Consider the following 16,504-nt stretch of genomic DNA (forward strand, 5'->3'; position numbering starts at 1 on the left):
AAAGGCAAAAAATGACTGAGCTCAGTCAAAGATTGACAAGTGTTCTTGGCCTGAGCAACAATATCTCTCAATGCCTTCATGTATTCTTTACCATAATCCCGAATAACTGATTGCTTTCGAGCAACAAAGGCATCCCAGGCATAATCCATATCAATATGGCTCTGATCTGAAAGAGGCTGACAAGCATCATAGACCATTTCGTTATATTGATCATGCTCCAGATAGCTGTTATTTACAATGAGGAGTCTTCTATGTGACAACCTATCATGTGGTATTTCATGAAAAGAGATGCGCAACCAAAGAGGAGCATGGTCAAAATGTGTAAAGGCATAAACTACCCACAAATTAGTAGAGAGAATGTCACAATGTTGCGGGTTGATCTTGTACCAACAATCCAATCGAGCCTGTTAAGAATACTGTGCATTATGATGGGAAGTAAAGCCTGGCAGCAAAGGATGTGATTCTTTCCAAAGATCAGCAAAACTGAATTGCAGCAGTAATTAAGACTAAATATGCCTCTCAGATGCCAGCATATGAGTAGAACATAATGTATTATCTCTCTACTGAGGGGCATTGTTGAAATCACCATCCCAAAGAGGCTGCAATTTTAGGCAAAAGGGAGGCCAAACACTGAGGGAGTCCACCACCTCTACCCAAACCGGACAGCAATGTCTGAAGAGTGCTTGACAATCCCTGGTCGGTAACCATGGAAGGACATGTACCATTTGCTACCCAAAAAACAAGGAGAGTAATCGAGAAGCATTTGCTTATGCTCCTCATCTGTCATTATGACCTTAAAAAAAACCCTGGCTGCAAGTGAACCTTGCGAACAAAAGAGCCACTAGGTGTTCTAGTTAACCAATTCCCAACACCTGTAGCAACATGCATACGACCTGGAAAGAAAATAATTCCAGGTTGTTTGGAATAATCCCTCACAGGGTCAACTATGTCATCCACCTGGACTTATCTCAACTATGTCATCCACCTCGACCATAACTCCAACTGTGGGGGGCTGAATCTTTCCAGGCTGTGCAAGTGTCCTCAAAGCCTTCATGCATTACATCATACACCAATTTAGCTTCAAAGGAATCATGAACAGGGTCATCCTAACGCTCAGACTGCTTTTGTTTCTTGTGTAACCTTTCTTTCTAAAAACCTTTCTCAAATTCATTCGCAACCATGTTGACCAATCACCCACTGAGGGTTGAAAAGCACTAACAAAATGATCAGCAACTGGGAAAGGAGAAACTTCAATTACATCTCTCTCTCTCTCTCTCTCTACTCGTTCAATTTCCACACACGCATTCATACAAATGTCTTCATAGAGCAGTTCTACAAAAGCTCTAAAAAGCATGCAATAGCAACCGACCTGGAACCTTTGTGTGTCAAGAAAGCCAATGTTATCATAGAGAAAACATTTGTGTAAAGCTGAAATAATGAGCTGGCGGAGATGCCACTCTGCACTTGTCAGACCTTCCCTTCTTCTTGTTCTATGGTCACCTTCAGATGTGGCTTTTGCTTTCTTTCTGTGTTTTGTATGATCTGTGACTTCACCATTTGTTAAATGGTAAACACAACTCTTAAGCAAATGCTGAAAATATGGCACAAAGACAGACCTGCATAAGTAACGCGTTAGTCCTTAACTTTCCTCTCACATTGTTCTTAGTTAATACTTAGCTCACTTGACAACAAATAAATAGAAAGAGCAAAGATGTATACAGATTTTGGCTTCCATACTACTAAAATTCTGAATGAAGCTGAAGCCAATAGACTGCCTATTATATTAACATCTAGAATTGCAACGTTCTGTACATAAAGTAGAAGCCAGTGCTACTGTAGGAAGAAAACTATGATCTAAGTTGATTCTTACCTCAGTTTGTCGGCAAGCTGATTCACCAGTCTATATAAGAGGATATTACGATGCACATCTTTTTTATTGACAGCTTCATCATTGTCAAACTGTTCTGATTCCGACCATTCCAGTATTTTCACAAACAATGGTTTGAAAGTTCTTTCACTCAACTTCAGAACAAGGCCGGTAAACAGGGAAATAACTTTTGTTTCCACTATAGTAACTTGAGTAAATGATCTTGGAGGGCTTCGCCGAAGGTCAAAAGCAACCAAACATAGCTCAAATATCTTTTTATAGTATGCTATCACAGAAGAACGATCTAATGTATTGACCAGCAAAGCCAAGGCCTCGATGCAAGCAAGAGTGGATGCCTCTCCTGTCTGAATAGCTTGAGGATACATGCTGACAAGAGGATCAAGGAGGAGACGAGCCTGAAAAGGAAAAGGCAGATATATTAAAAACCGTTTACTACATTTAATAGATAAAAAGTCTCTTGTGGCAATACCCATACCGGAATCATTTCTGGTACCAGAGTTCGAACAGATACTGCTTTCTTGCTCAAATTTCTATCAGTGTTTGAGAAAAGATGAGGCTCCAGAATAAGCAGACTCAGAATGTCCTCAAGATACGGGCTTAAAAAGCTGCCCAATCTTTGCACGACAGCTTCTATAACTGTCAAAATCGTGTAAGGCAAGTCTCCTGAGAAGACTCCATCTGTGGACCCATTACTGTGTAAAACATGGAAATATTCCTTGGCTGCAGAATTCACTGTTTTCATGAGCTCATTCAATGCAGGTAATGAAATTGGTCCAGTCTCAGAAATTATGGAGGCAATGCACTGTAATGACACTGATCCAGAATGTTTGCTTCGATTAAATTTTTTAATTAAAATATGCAGGTTTGACACAAAAACAGAAGGAATCTTCCTAGCAAGTCTTGGAGTCAAGGCATTCATAGCTGAAACTGCTGCTAACGATATGTCTAAACTTTCAACTTCGTTTGGAAGATCCAGCAAAGCTCCGATCTCTCCAACCAAGTTTCCATAAGCCATTAGATAGTCCTCAGAGTATGCCTCTTCTTCTATCCTTTCATGCAGGGCCTTATGCTTTGCCTGCAAATTTTCAGGTGAGTAACGATTCTCTCTCATCTTTGCCGTCACTAGTCGAAGAACCTGCATCACACATAGAGGCAAACTAAGTAAACTTTGTGCTAGCTATCCCAAGACAACAAAGAATATTAATTTTCTTAAGCATCCCTTTCTCTCTTCCAAAAGACACCTTACCCTAATTTTAATGTTTGCATCTCCCACTTTAAGAAGGTGAATCATGCCTTCTGCAAATGAGATTGGTAACATCAGATTTGTGATGCACTCAAGCAAGTCACATGCAGTATTTTGTAGGGTCGTTCGCATTTTTGAGCTGGACTTCTTCTGGTGCAAGGACTCAGTGCTGATGCTCTGCAAAAGAGAGAGCACCTCTCCCAATAAACTTACAAATGTTTCCTGTATAAACGACTTTTCTCAGTACACAATTCAGGCAACAGACACATAAGTGTTAACACTAGCAGAAACTACTGCAGTAGCAAAAAAATACATTGACAAATTATAATGTCAAACCAATATTTTATCTAAAAATACTTTAATTTAATATGAAGGGAAGGGGCATTCTCGATTAATGTGGAGTGGAGAGTTGATCGATGGGACTGGTACCATTTTGACGGGTAAGAAATCGCAGCTGAAGCCCTCATAAAATCAAATGATTGATTTTTGGGGAGGGACAAATGTGGACTATTGTCTTTTCAATGCAGTCTAATGGCAGGTTAATTAGGTCACAGGATGATATTATTCAGACTGCATGAGTACTAGAACCCTAGACCACAAATGGCTCGTTGGGTATTGGAGGTTTTGGCTCTATGGGGGTGTCCCTATAAAGTTCTTGACTTGAGATCTTGGTGGGGGATCAACCCAAACGCTTGCCCTTATTCCAGTTAGCTATCAGCAATGCAAGGAAATTTCAGATTAGGGCTTCTGGTTTGAGACTACGAAGGGCAGCCCACAGGGGGAGCTTCAGATCAGCCCAAATTACAGAGCCACATTTAGGGGAGGCTTCATAAATAGGAAGATCAGAATGTTCTTTTGGCTGTCTTTGCATAGAGGCATAGCTGTAAACAAATGGAGGGAGAAATGGCGTTAGTGAAGACTAATGACCTTGCCTTGACTGACTAGAGTTCTTGCCATGGAGCTATACATGTTTGCAAAAGGTCCTCTCATGCACATTGCACACATAGGTGGCCTACTGTAGGGTGTGAACCCCGACTTACTTCAGGTTCAAAGCGTAACGCTGCGTAAGTGGAACTTGATGATGAAAGGCGCTATATGGGCATCTGAAGATGATGCTTGCTCTGGTTTTGGGACTCGGGCTTGAAGGTCATTGATGAGGATGCTCCATGACGGTTAGGATTGTTTGGGCAGGGATTGTTGGACTTATGGGAAGATTCAACCACCACTTTGTTTATCGCTTGGAGTTTAGGATCTTGGCTCTCTTTGACTGAACCTCAGGTTTTCTATTAAAGCTAGGATTTATCATGGGCTTTCAGGGTGCAGTCTCATTTAGTTCAGGTCTGTTGTTTGAGTATAGTTCCTTTTACATAGTACAGAACTGGACATGCATTGGTGGACGTGCTGGGAGATCATTGCTAGTCTTATTGCCTGGCCATTTTGAAGGCCAGGAGTATGGAGCTGGTCCAGGATGCAGGGGACCTCCAGATTGGTTTCGACTAGGAGGAGGTGGTTTCTCAGGGAACGTCAAACAGCCCCTTCTTTGCAGACACCCCTCCTTGGATGATTTGGCATTTTCAGACACAATCTTGGCTATTTCAGGTTTCGCATGGCCCTTTGATGCCATGAAGTTTTCATGCTCTGCATGATGTATTTTCCTCCTGGGTTCTACACTCTTGGTGGTCATTTTCATACTTAATAGACGTGTTTTCTCAACAAAATAGAAAAGAAAGAAGATAACAAAAGAGCATAGTTTTTTCAGCACCCGTTGAGGGACAACTCCCCTCAGCTGGATCCCAGTGAGGAAGCACCATGAAGCATTAAAGTCTCTAATAATCATAATTTTCACAACAAGAAATCAAGGTCCTTGTATCTCTCCTATTTCATGTTATGCATCATAAAAATTGCCCCTGCATCTACTACTTTCTGTGTCGAGGTCACAATATTGAACTCTTCTTTTGCTTTTAATTTGTCATTTGAGATTTGGAAATACATTCTTTAAGAACCCTGGTTTGCCATCAATAATCATAAGCTTATTCGTTAACTCAGACAGTGCAACTCAGTTGCTATTGCATGAGTGACCTTATATGATCCCTTTTACCATCCTATAAATCCATCATATGGAATGTCCATACCACTTCTATCACACTAGTCATTGACAACGGACTCACAGCATGATCCTGCTCTCGAAATCTCTTGCTAAAGCAGTCATCTCCTTCTATAAAGGCAAGAAACATATCATGCATCATGATCGTGAATAGCAATTCCATCATGAAAAAAGTGTCATGGAACTATGGACTGAATACCCTCACAGGTAGCAGATTACTAGATACCAGAACTCTTCAAGATAAAGCCTTAGTTTGCAATGTGTATAACTTATCAGTGATAAAAGATTTTAGAGATAAGTATCAAGCCTCCTCTGACATACACAGTAATTAGGGACTGATTTTTCCAAGGAGACATCAAAAATTTATTGTCTCACACATACATCATAAATATCCTCTCATTAGATCAAGGCTCTTGTAAACAAAATATAATTGTGGATTGATTGTTGCACAAGACACATCAAGCAAAAATCCATCACATAAAAATGGTTGATACATCAAGCAAGATTCCACCACACAAAAATGGTTGAAAAACTTTAAATCCCAGGCAGGACACAGATTTCAACCAAAGGACATCCTTGAAAAAAAAGTGACAGATTATGAACAAGAGATTTTTCTCTATGCTAACAACACTTGACTTCACACATTCCAATTAAACACTGTTCCATGGAAATACGAGAAATTCACACACTTTACAGCCTTTGCAGGGACAATTTTCTTACCCTGACAACTGTTTCATTTTCAATGTTTCGTAGTTCAGCACGGACGCCAGAGTTTCTCAACTGACTGGAGATGAACAGTACAACCCTCTCTTGCAATTTCCAGAGCCTTTCGCCTTCCTCAGTTTCGTAAGACACAGCAGCTTTAAGTAAGTTAACAAGCCCAGGTAAGCGAATTGTTAGACCATATTGATCACAAATGCTGCTAGCGAACTCTTCAGGCCACTTCAGTGCATTCAAATCACCAATGGACTTGTTGTTGTTGCTATCCCTTGCTCTCTTTCGTGGCAATTCACTCAAGAAATCTGATCCAGGTACGTTAATTTCAAGAAGCAGCAAAAGTAGAACAGGGAGGGTTGAAGACTCCTGCATCAACCTGACATCATATTCGTTCTCAGCAAATCAGTTGAAAACATTGAAATCCATGCCATACTGCAAAGGTTGAGGCTATTACTGAAACATAAACAAGTCCAAGAAACAATCAAAATGCAGACTGAGAAGGGGCAATATATAGCTTCTACTCAAAGTCCACAAGAAAAAATAAATAGCTCACTGGCAGGATAATTGTAATCTCGGAGAGAACATGCCCCATTCATCTCATTGTCAAAAAAGAGGTTCTGCAGCGGACCAGTTACAATATGTGCACATTTGCAGCCTACCTGGACATTCCTTTAAATGACATGATAATCACGATCCCATGGAGCTGTGATGTGTAGCATACCAATACACAAAGAGAGCATTTCAGGACCTGGTAAAGAGAGAGAATTCATGGTGATGAGAGCGTACGATGAAGATTAGACTGGCAGTGCCATATGATATCACTGAATGATATTTAAATCCCTCAGGGTTAAGGAAAACATAGGCGAGAATCTCAGTCAACCTTTTGGCGGTATCTCAAAAACTAAATGCACAAAGGCCTTTAGAGTGGGGAAGGAAGATGAAAGGAAAATTATATCTCATATTAGACTTTGCAGTGCCAAGGCAAGCATTTTAGGAGGCCACACTCCAAATGGTAGCTCAGCTTAAAATTGCAGGAATACAAAGACAAACGGGTAGATGGTCCTCATCAAAGATATCAAAGCAAAGATAATAAATAACAGTAACCACTTTGACCACAAAGCATAGTTCATAAATGGGATGATGCATTAAAATTTCAGGTGACAGATGGCATGATGAAAAATCTCTGAGGCCACTCATATCTTCACAGACTGCAGACAGGTATTGAACCCACGAACAAAGATGGTATAGCTCCCAGCACCTGTCAAAATATTTTCTACCCTTTCATGAAGCCTTTAGAGCTTGGAACTCAGCTAAATAATACATCATTGCTTGACTCACAAGATCAAGATCAATGGTAGGGGCAAGAAAACCTTCAAACACATTGGATGAAGCAATGAACATAGGCTTGAAGTAATAATGATATTAGAGACAAATGAGATGTAATTTTGCATCACACAGTATGAATATCTTAGGAGTCATGCATTCAGTGGAAGTTTGTAGAGAAGATTGCTAGGGAGCAGGTAAGCAATCAAGCAAAGTGAATCAGGGAAATCGGTGGTGACCAGCAGCTTAGTATAGTCATCTATACTATTCTTTAAGGAGAGGTTTCAACATGGCGAGATTTGGAGGCTTGGAAAATGGAAAATGGAGGTTCGCAGGAGCTTCGGAGAAGCGTGGAGGAGGTTCGGTGGACCAAAGCACGCGAGGCTGACATGTGGCACTAAGCATACGCGCAGTCAGTAGGCGCACACGTCAGAGCCGCACAGGTGTAGAACACGCAAGGCTACCACGTGGCACAGAGCATACGTGCAGTCAGTGGGTGCAGGCCGCAAAGGTGTAGAACATTGGACTACGAGTCCCACAGTCAGCTCACACGTGGCATGACCTGGGCAGAGTGGCTCGGGCAAACAGGCGCTATGGACAGGTGGCAGTCAGAATCGCAGATGGTGGGGCACGGAGTGCCACACGATGGTCACAGACTGGTGTGGGCTGTGAGGAGCAAGGCACGGACTGCCACATGGTGCGGAGTAGCCACGTGGGTGCAAGGGAGGGCGTGGAATAGCCATGTGGCTCAAGGCACGTGGGCTGCGAAGAGAGTTTGTCCAGTCTGACTGGAGACTGACGAGACCACAGAGAGAGAGAGAGAGAGAGAGAGGGGGGGGGGGACAGACAGAGAGAGAGAGAGAGATGTGTACATGATCAAGAGTCTCTATACGTATGTGTTTGCCTACGTGTGCACACACATGGGAGGGCATGTCTACAGAAATGCACATGTATATGTTTGAGTCCTGATGTTTTGTGTGATCGATTATTGTATCCATTTTCTTCCCCATATAAAAGATTATGTGATTTCTCTTACCAGGTCCAAGGTTTTGTTTTTGGAGTTAACTCATTGCAAGCAAACAAGCTTCATCACAATGTAGAACGGTAGAATGGTTGCAAGGGATCTCTCCCTCGCATTGGCTTCCCAAACAATTTTGAGAGCGACCAAGATGGTTTGGGAAAGAAAGAAACATTTTAGACAGTTTAACTTTCTACCATTTTTGGCATACAAGCTTGGAGAAAGCATATTTTTTAGCAGCATTAAGGGACGTTGTAGTGGTTGTTGGCAAGGGTCTCTCAAGGATGTAGGGTTGCAATCCTTTTATGGCTTTAGGATATTTCTACAAGCAACACTGATGGACATTGTTGCCAAGCAAATTGAAGAGCTTTTAGGGATGTTTGACTAGAAAGTGTTAAACCCCATCAGCAAAATCATTGAGAATAGGTGTCACACAGATATGCAAAAGAGTTTACGACTGATCGGCTACAAGTTCTCCAATGGGATCAACATATGCGGCTTAAAATGGTTCTTAATATGTTTTCCTGTGTAAAGAAGGTAGATAATATTTGAAGTCGACCAGGAATGATGATAATGCTCCTCGTCAAACCCGAAAACACTGCCAAGCAACAAGTGCTCTTCTCAAAGTGTGAGAGGATCTTTTGGCTATCGTAATCTCTTCTCTAAGTGTAAGAGGATAACAGGATAACAGGTATGAGAGTAGCTCTTAAAGACGAGGATCAAGTGTGAAAACAAGGCCTACGTAATACAACAAGATCAGCCAATAAATGAACCAGGGTATATTAATGTAAGAACCTGGTTCTTGAAGATGAAGTAAATACACAATGGATGTGTCTTCACAAGTCCTCAATGCGAGTCGCTCGTGGATCTCAAGAAGTGCAAAAAGTGCCTTCAAATGGTGAGGCTAGGGAGAAATATCTGGCTTCAAGTGCCTTATGACCAGTCAAAACAGAGAGAATATCTCAATGAAGCCTATAGTGACCTCAAACTGAAATCTGTTTAAACAACAGGCTAGAATGGCCTTAAATAGAATTTTTGTCTATTTCTGCCAGCTTCCATCGATGGGGGAAAATGGGATTCCATCGATATAATTAAAACATGATGCAAGCACAGGGGGGGCCGGTTGCTCCCTCACTTGCACGTTGATCCGGAAATTGCTTTATGTAGACGATGTCGCTCTTCTATCTTCCTCTGCAGAGGGAGTTCAAAGACAGCTTGACACACTTCAGTATTTTCGTGACTCCCGTGATTTGAAGGTCAACCTGGGTGAAACCAAGGTTATGATCTTCAATACATCTCGAGCCGTCATGCACCAGGAGCAGTTCACGTTTGATGGGTCTCCTGTTGAGATAGTTTCATCATATACATATCTGGGGGTTGTCTTCTCCGGCCCAATCTTCACTATGAGACCCACGATGCAGGCACGCTTGGGCAGAGGATACGCATCATTGGCCAAACTAGAGAGGCAGTGCTTCCGCTCACACTTCCAGGATCCACAGACCAAGGGGCTGTTGTTTGACTCCTTGATCCGCCCAGCAAGCATGTATGGCAGCCCTTGTTGGGGGCCAGATCTATCCGATACGGAGTGGGCGCAAGTGGATTGACTACAGGTGCTCATGCTATCATGGATGATTTGCAGTAAGCCATTAGTTCCTCACCAGATCATACAGGCTGAGTTTGGGTCATCTCCACTACAGCTAGATGCTGCATTTCAAGTTATCACATATCTGTACCGAGTCAGAGATTATGGGGATTGCCCTTTCGGACGCAGGAGGCTGCCATGGTTAGCATTGTCTTCCTCTATGACACTCTCAGCAGGAGGTGACCAGAGATGCTGGTATGCACACAGAGAGAGATGGTTTGAGACGTTAAGACTCCACATGGACAGAGTCCCTCCCTTCTAGTGCAGTTTGGATGCTCCTTTCTCCCCCCTCATGTCACACAATGTCAACCAGGTGATCCGTGAGGATCTCTTACAGCTGCACACATTCCAGACCTGGTTGGCACGAGCGAACTCCCAGTGAAGCTTAGCTTCTACAGAGATCACTACTTACATATCACAGATGAGGGTTTCATTGATCCACCGAGGTACACGCGGATCCACTTACCCCACTCATTGAGGATCCCCATTGGGCAGTTCCGCGTCTCCTCACATAGACTTCGTATAGAGAGCAGCACGGCAGAGCGTCTACCTAGGGAGAGGTGCTTATGCACATTATGCGATATGCAGGAGGTTGAGACAGAGGAGCACTTCATCTTGAGGTGTCCCATCTATTATGAGATCCGCAAGCATTTCTACTGTCTCTTTAGAGATAGTTATGGGGCCCTATCCCGATTCCTCTCCTATCTAGATCAGAGATGCTTGGCAGGCTGCATTTATGAGGTAGTTAGGCACCGCAAGAGGATACTTCGATCATGGACACAGGAGCAGACACAGGAGCAGACTTCTTCCTTGGCAGACCCCTCCCAAAGCTCTATCACGGAGTTCTTTCAGCCAGATCTCTTGGACCCCCCCGAGACGAGACCACAACATGTTCGGGACTCCGAGCCAATGACTCGACAGCTCAGACAAAGGGTAGACGCACAGATTACACTCGGGGATATAGCCTCCATGTTAACCATCCGAGCCCGTCCAACAGGGGTTACTGTAACCCTTGTTAGGCATAGAGCTATGACCAAGAGGCCTCACAGGATTGCACCCTCGAGTGGCCAACAGCACTCTATCGCCGATTTCCTGCCTCCAATGCCTCGTCCACCTATGATGTCCTGGTGAGGATGATGATGATGATGATGATGTGACTCATTTGTAATTCGATCACCGACATGACTATGTTGTACTTAATACTTAGAACTATCATTCTGCATTATTTTTACATTATGCATTGGTGTAAACTACTCGGTGCTTTCTATCAATTCAGACAACGGATTTTGCAGAGGTGTTTGAATGAGATGATTGCGAGTTGCCAAACACATATACTTGAACTTAAGAGTTTGCAATTAAGCTAGAATTAAGACTTATACAGCTTAAACACAAAGTCACATCATTGGAAAATGTAATATGATTGAGGGGCCAAGACGCCCCCCCCCCCTTATCCAGGCTCACTTTATTCTTGAAAATGGAGATACAAGACCAAGGTGCAATGCACCTTCCAAACTCATGAACTCAGTGAAAACCTAGGACCTAGATACAAGACTCAAGAGCATATGTACAAGGTAGACAACAAAAAGGAGGACTCCAAGCTCAGGTTTCAACTCTTGGCTTGCCCAATCCACAAGGAGGAAGCCTGCAACAATCACCACTTACATCCAACATTAGAGACAAGCACTAGTTTCTAGAAAGATAGTAGAAACAACATGAAATAGTGCTGTAAATGAGATAAACTTGACAATACAGGCTCCCTTCGTGACTTGACCCTTTTGTAGATGAAGTCCTTGATGCCTCTGAAGCTACCTTGGGTGAGGAGAGTGTGGAAATGGGACTGGAATGAGAACAGCTTAGAAAAACAGCCTGTAGGCTAGAGAGAGAAAGCTTTTATGGAGTGATAGCTGTAGAGAGAGAGTGCCAATGCTGATCCCAAGGGAGGGGATGTAAGAGACGAGCTGCTGCTGTTCCAGAGGTGCACAGAAAGGCAGATTTCTGCAAGGGAAATGGGCTGGAACAGTAGAGAGAGAAAGACTGCAGCAGGAGAGAGAAACGGGCTGTGGCTGCTCCAGGCTAGGAGAAGGAGAGAGGATGCTGCTGCTGTTCCAGAAGAGCTGAGAGGGGGCAGATTTCTGGAGAGGAGGGGCTGGAACTGTAGAGAGAGAATGTGCTGTTGTAGAGAGAGAAAGTGCTGCTGAGGTGGGAGAATGGCCTTGGGAGAAGCTGGCTGCACCCAAGGAGCTGGAGAGGTTCTACCGCATCATCCAAAAGGAGGGAGAAGAAAAGTGACGAATTTTTCATGTGAGGAATGAAGGGGAGAGGCCTTCTTTTATAGGCTCAGCCCCCCCCCCAGGCCTAGAGTGGAAGGTGGACACTTGTCCCAGATTTTTGGTGGGCTGCAGTCCCAAAGAGGGCAGCCCACAACCTGCCCCAAATCTACCAGATTTGGGGCCAAACACTTGGCCTGCATGCCCTGCCACTTGCCATGCATGCTGCCACATGTGTGGGACAGGTGGACTGACCTGCCAGCTCAGATTCCATGTGGCAGTCTGCCACATGTCACTCCCAAAAACCCTAAAATTTCAAAGTTGTCAGAATTCAATTCTGATCGCACCCACGGGTTCCTAACAGCTTAGACTATCTATTGACGTACTCAGCCATACTGAGCTCATTTGTTTGTCGTCTTATCTTGTATCTCCATTACTATTGGCATGCTGCCAGGCCCACACCCAAAGCTCAGGGAACATTCTCTTGAATGGTTCCTAGGTCGGTATGCAATCTGTGCATTTGATTGGTCCCATGTTTGGGTACTCAGGTGGGGTGTGGTTTCCAGATGTCCCTCTCAAAGAGAGGCCATCACTCTTGTGGGTCACTAAAGCCCATAACCCCAAGCAAGGGGGTCCACCCTCAAATGCTAGACCTAGTCCCCATTGTCCGTAACTGAACAGTAGGAAAACATTTCATTTCTTAATAAGCATACTATTGAAAAACAAAAAGAAATAGTACCAAGCAAGTGGATACATGTTGAAGCAGGATGACAATTGGTGTGGATGCTCATTTAGTAGCTCCACCCTCACAGCTTGATTATACCAGGGTTTCACAGTCCGATAGACCCATCGGTCTTCCGAAGACTTTAATAAACTTTCTTTCTTGAATTCTAATTGCTGATGCTATGTTTGCAGATGCTCTACACATGTGAGCTCCCTTCCGGCACCTGCTGCAAATGTACTTCCACGAACCAATTCTAGCTCAAAGATTATCACTTTTGAATTTGTAGGTGTTCTGTTGGTCAAGACACGCTTTTGCTAGTCTGCTTCGTTGATCTTGCAAATCTGCTCCTCGGCTTCTTTTTGTCCCTTCTAAGGATTGCAAATCTGAATGATTGTGTCAGTGTTGCTGTTCACAGGTCAATGCTTTCTCTACGCAATGATTATGTTTCTCTTCTGTTTAGTCCCTTTGTAGATGCCACCTCATGCTATTGGGTCATCAACATAGCGAATGAATGAGCCAACCCAAGGTCGATGAAGAAAACGCTTAAATCTTTTGTTGCCATCACTTATAGGCGTTCACCAGTGCCACTCCTCCCTTTTGCTTTTGCAGGTTTTGCGATGTGTCCGTGGCACCATAGTCACAATGAAACGCGTTTCATTGAATTTGAAACGTTTCAAAACGTGCAGTACGTTTCGAAACATTTCATGTTCAATGAAACGTGGCTAGGGTACTGTAGGTTTACATTTAAAAATTTTACTTTTTGACTTAGACTGTAGAGGCGAAATCTCCCGTACAGCCGCATGCATGGTGACAGCCCTGCTCTTTGATTACCTGCAAATCCAAGCCCACTAGCCTCGACTAGGCTATCCCTTGCGCACAACAACCAGCCATGCAGGGTCTTCATGCTTTTTGACGACACCTGCGCCGCTAGCTATCTCCAAGCGTCGGCAGCTTGCAAGGCTCAATCGTCCTACACAATACATGCAAGCTAGCAAGCAAGTACCACGAGCAACAATCAATTGCATGCATAGCTACTCCAGCGCCAATTGAATGGAACAGGAGCGCAAGTGCATCGTGGACGCAGGTTCGTTAGCGCATCACGATACTAGCCCCTTTTGTTCGTGGATTCACTAGCCCCTTTTGTTCGAATACAGCTCGCTAGCCTTTTGTTCGTTTTTTCTATCGTGCATCGTTCAACGAACATTCAACGTTGGCAAAATTTCTACGTGCCCCTTCTTGCCATGTGTCGTTGCGTTGGAGCTTGACAAGTAGGTTGCTGCATGCATGATGCTGCTAATTGCCAGCTAGCTAGCTGCTATGAGCATTGGAAGCAGCTGGCTGGTCATGTTCATTAGTATACATATTACTTACTACTACATTCACGATTCACAATAAAAAATTTATTGTCTTGCAAGCTGGAAGCAACAGATAATCAAAGGGATTATTGGTTGTCTTGCAGGTCAAAGACTCAAAGGTCAGAGGGCTACAGAGTAACCTGTAAACAGTTCCAACTTTCAAGGACTTAGGATAGTATAGCTTAGAGATGGGGCGAGCAAAGGATGCTGTTTGGGAGCAAGTGCATGTGGAGCAACAGTATGGTGCTTCGGGCAACTGAAATCTAAAATTTAAAGGCTTAATTGAGCTTCGTAATTCAGACTCGATTCTAATTTCTAGCATTGGCCACTATAGGCTTGATTGATAAAGTTGAAGGCTTGATTGAGCTTTCTAATCTAGAGTCTATAATCTATTCTACCATTGGCCATTGGAGGCTTTCTGTCAAGTCTTTTTCTATGTTTTTAGCTAGTTTTGCACAGTTTTGGCATACTAAATGTATGCAGGCATAAACTTCACCTATTTTTTTGAAACGTTTTGAAACGTTTCACGTTTCAACGTTCTGAAACGTTTCATTGAACTATGGTCCGTGCTGATCTTTTTGCTCCTCTTCAGAATTTCGGTTGCGAAATTCCCCTTTCACAGTTAGGCTTCAAGCTTTGCATGCAAGCTTTGCATGTCGAGAACCTAAACTATGGCTCAGTAGACGCTTCAATCTGCATGCAAGCTTCTGTTGCAGGTCTTCTCTACAATGTTGTAGAGGCTTTCCTTTGGATATTCCCCATTGCCTGCTTTTTGCAGGTCATCTTCTACGCAACACCTTTGCATAGGATCACGCTTGAACTTTCTGAGTCTTAGAAGGGAACCTTGAGGACTCAAATACCTTTGCTCGTGCTCTCTTCTCCTAGGAGACTGCCCAAAGATGGGATTCACAGGCTTAGCAAGATTGCTACCATGAAAGAAAACATAGAAGCCTGCTAGACTCCATTGCCCACCAGACATATGTAGGACTAGATGCAGACACGTGAATTGTTGCAAACTAAAATGCTAATACTGTTTAAATGAAAGTGTACAACTGACAATCCAGCAACTCAACTGTAAATGCACAATGAATTCCAAATAAAGCACACCTACTGAGGAGGGAGAAGATTGACACATTGACACAGTGAGAAGGGAGAAGAGGAGGGTGGCACAACGACACAGTGAGGAGGGAGAAGATTCCTGGGAAGCTTCCCAGTGACTTCTCACAGAAACCAGAGCTTCAGCCCCATCCTATGTGGCACATTGACACAGTGTACGCCACATATGAAGGTGATGGTACGCCACCCTACATATGAGACACCCAAATCTGTAACACTGCCTCAGTGAGGCCCTCCTCTGCATACAAGGAATCCTAATAGTGTGGCTCAAAATCCAACAATACCACTGGAAGTGATCCAAAGTAGGGACTCCAAAGGCAATACAAACGGTGCTGCCTCTATCCAATGCCCAATCATCAACATAGAATCTATCATATAGTGCTTGAATGGGCATGTGACATCTCCTATTCGACCAAGAAAATAGGAGAGAGGAAGCCATAGCTTGAATGCATCATCGATTTGAAAAAAGGAGGCATTCCAGGCAGCTCTCAAGGGAGTCAATGCCTCTTTTTTATCTGAGGGTAAGTAGACCACATCAAAGTCACCCCAAATCCAAGAATCTACAATGGGGGCCCAAGATAAACATTCCTTCGAAAACAACACACGTTCCCCTCTTTTGTTTGGGCATAAATTTGAGAGAACCAACTTATGTCCACCTATCAAAAGTTGCATGTGCTCTGGAGGGAGTAATGACAGCAAGTCCATCACCTACGGGGAGAAAAGAATCCAAAACAGAAATATAGTCGCAAAAATAGGAGACTACCAAAGTATGACTTGAAAGCTATTTACACAACTTCTTATAGTCTCCACCATCCATCTTGTGTTTCTAGATAAAGAGAACGTCAATACAACCCTACTAACACCTGGATGAAGCTGATTACGAATCAGCTTTATCTTTGGCGGTGATGAGGAACACCACCAAGGCCCTAAATGTTCCAACTAATTGTTAGGAAGGATGCTCGAACAGCTTCCCCGACCTAATGTCGGAAGCACGTACCCCCTACTAGGAGGATCTTTGTGAATAATGCAAGGGAGGAAAATTTAATGGGAAAAAAATCCCCCAACCAATGGAAATCGTCGCTCTAGCAGGTGAGAAGGGGGGAATAA

General features: G+C 43.4%; 1 protein-coding gene across 4 annotated transcripts in view; it reads right to left on the reverse strand.

Moving 5' to 3' along the window:
• The window catches only part of LOC147893517 (ARM repeat superfamily protein), a 207,170-nt gene that overhangs the window by 31,744 nt on the left and 158,922 nt on the right, over positions 1-16,504 (reverse strand). For all 4 annotated transcript variants that reach the window (XR_015542194.1, XR_015542193.1, XR_015542192.1 and 1 more), the window contains exons 33-37: positions 5,956-6,328; positions 3,135-3,353; positions 2,364-3,023; positions 1,871-2,283; positions 1,370-1,616 (exon numbers count right to left, since the gene is read on the reverse strand). Coding sequence is in view for 1 of the 4 variants with exons in the window: in XM_087385521.1 (XP_087241647.1) it covers positions 1,370-1,616; positions 1,871-2,283; positions 2,364-3,023; positions 3,135-3,353; positions 5,956-6,328 (1,912 nt within the window). In the remaining 3 variants the exon portion in view is untranslated. The remainder of the gene's footprint in view (positions 1-1,369; positions 1,617-1,870; positions 2,284-2,363; positions 3,024-3,134; positions 3,354-5,955; positions 6,329-16,504) is intronic.

This window comes from Dipteris shenzhenensis, chromosome 15 (genome assembly GCF_047967505.1).
Source record: "Dipteris shenzhenensis isolate YYH24624 ecotype China chromosome 15, Dip_SZ_1.0, whole genome shotgun sequence".
Classification (NCBI taxonomy): domain Eukaryota; kingdom Viridiplantae; phylum Streptophyta; class Polypodiopsida; order Gleicheniales; family Dipteridaceae; genus Dipteris; species Dipteris shenzhenensis.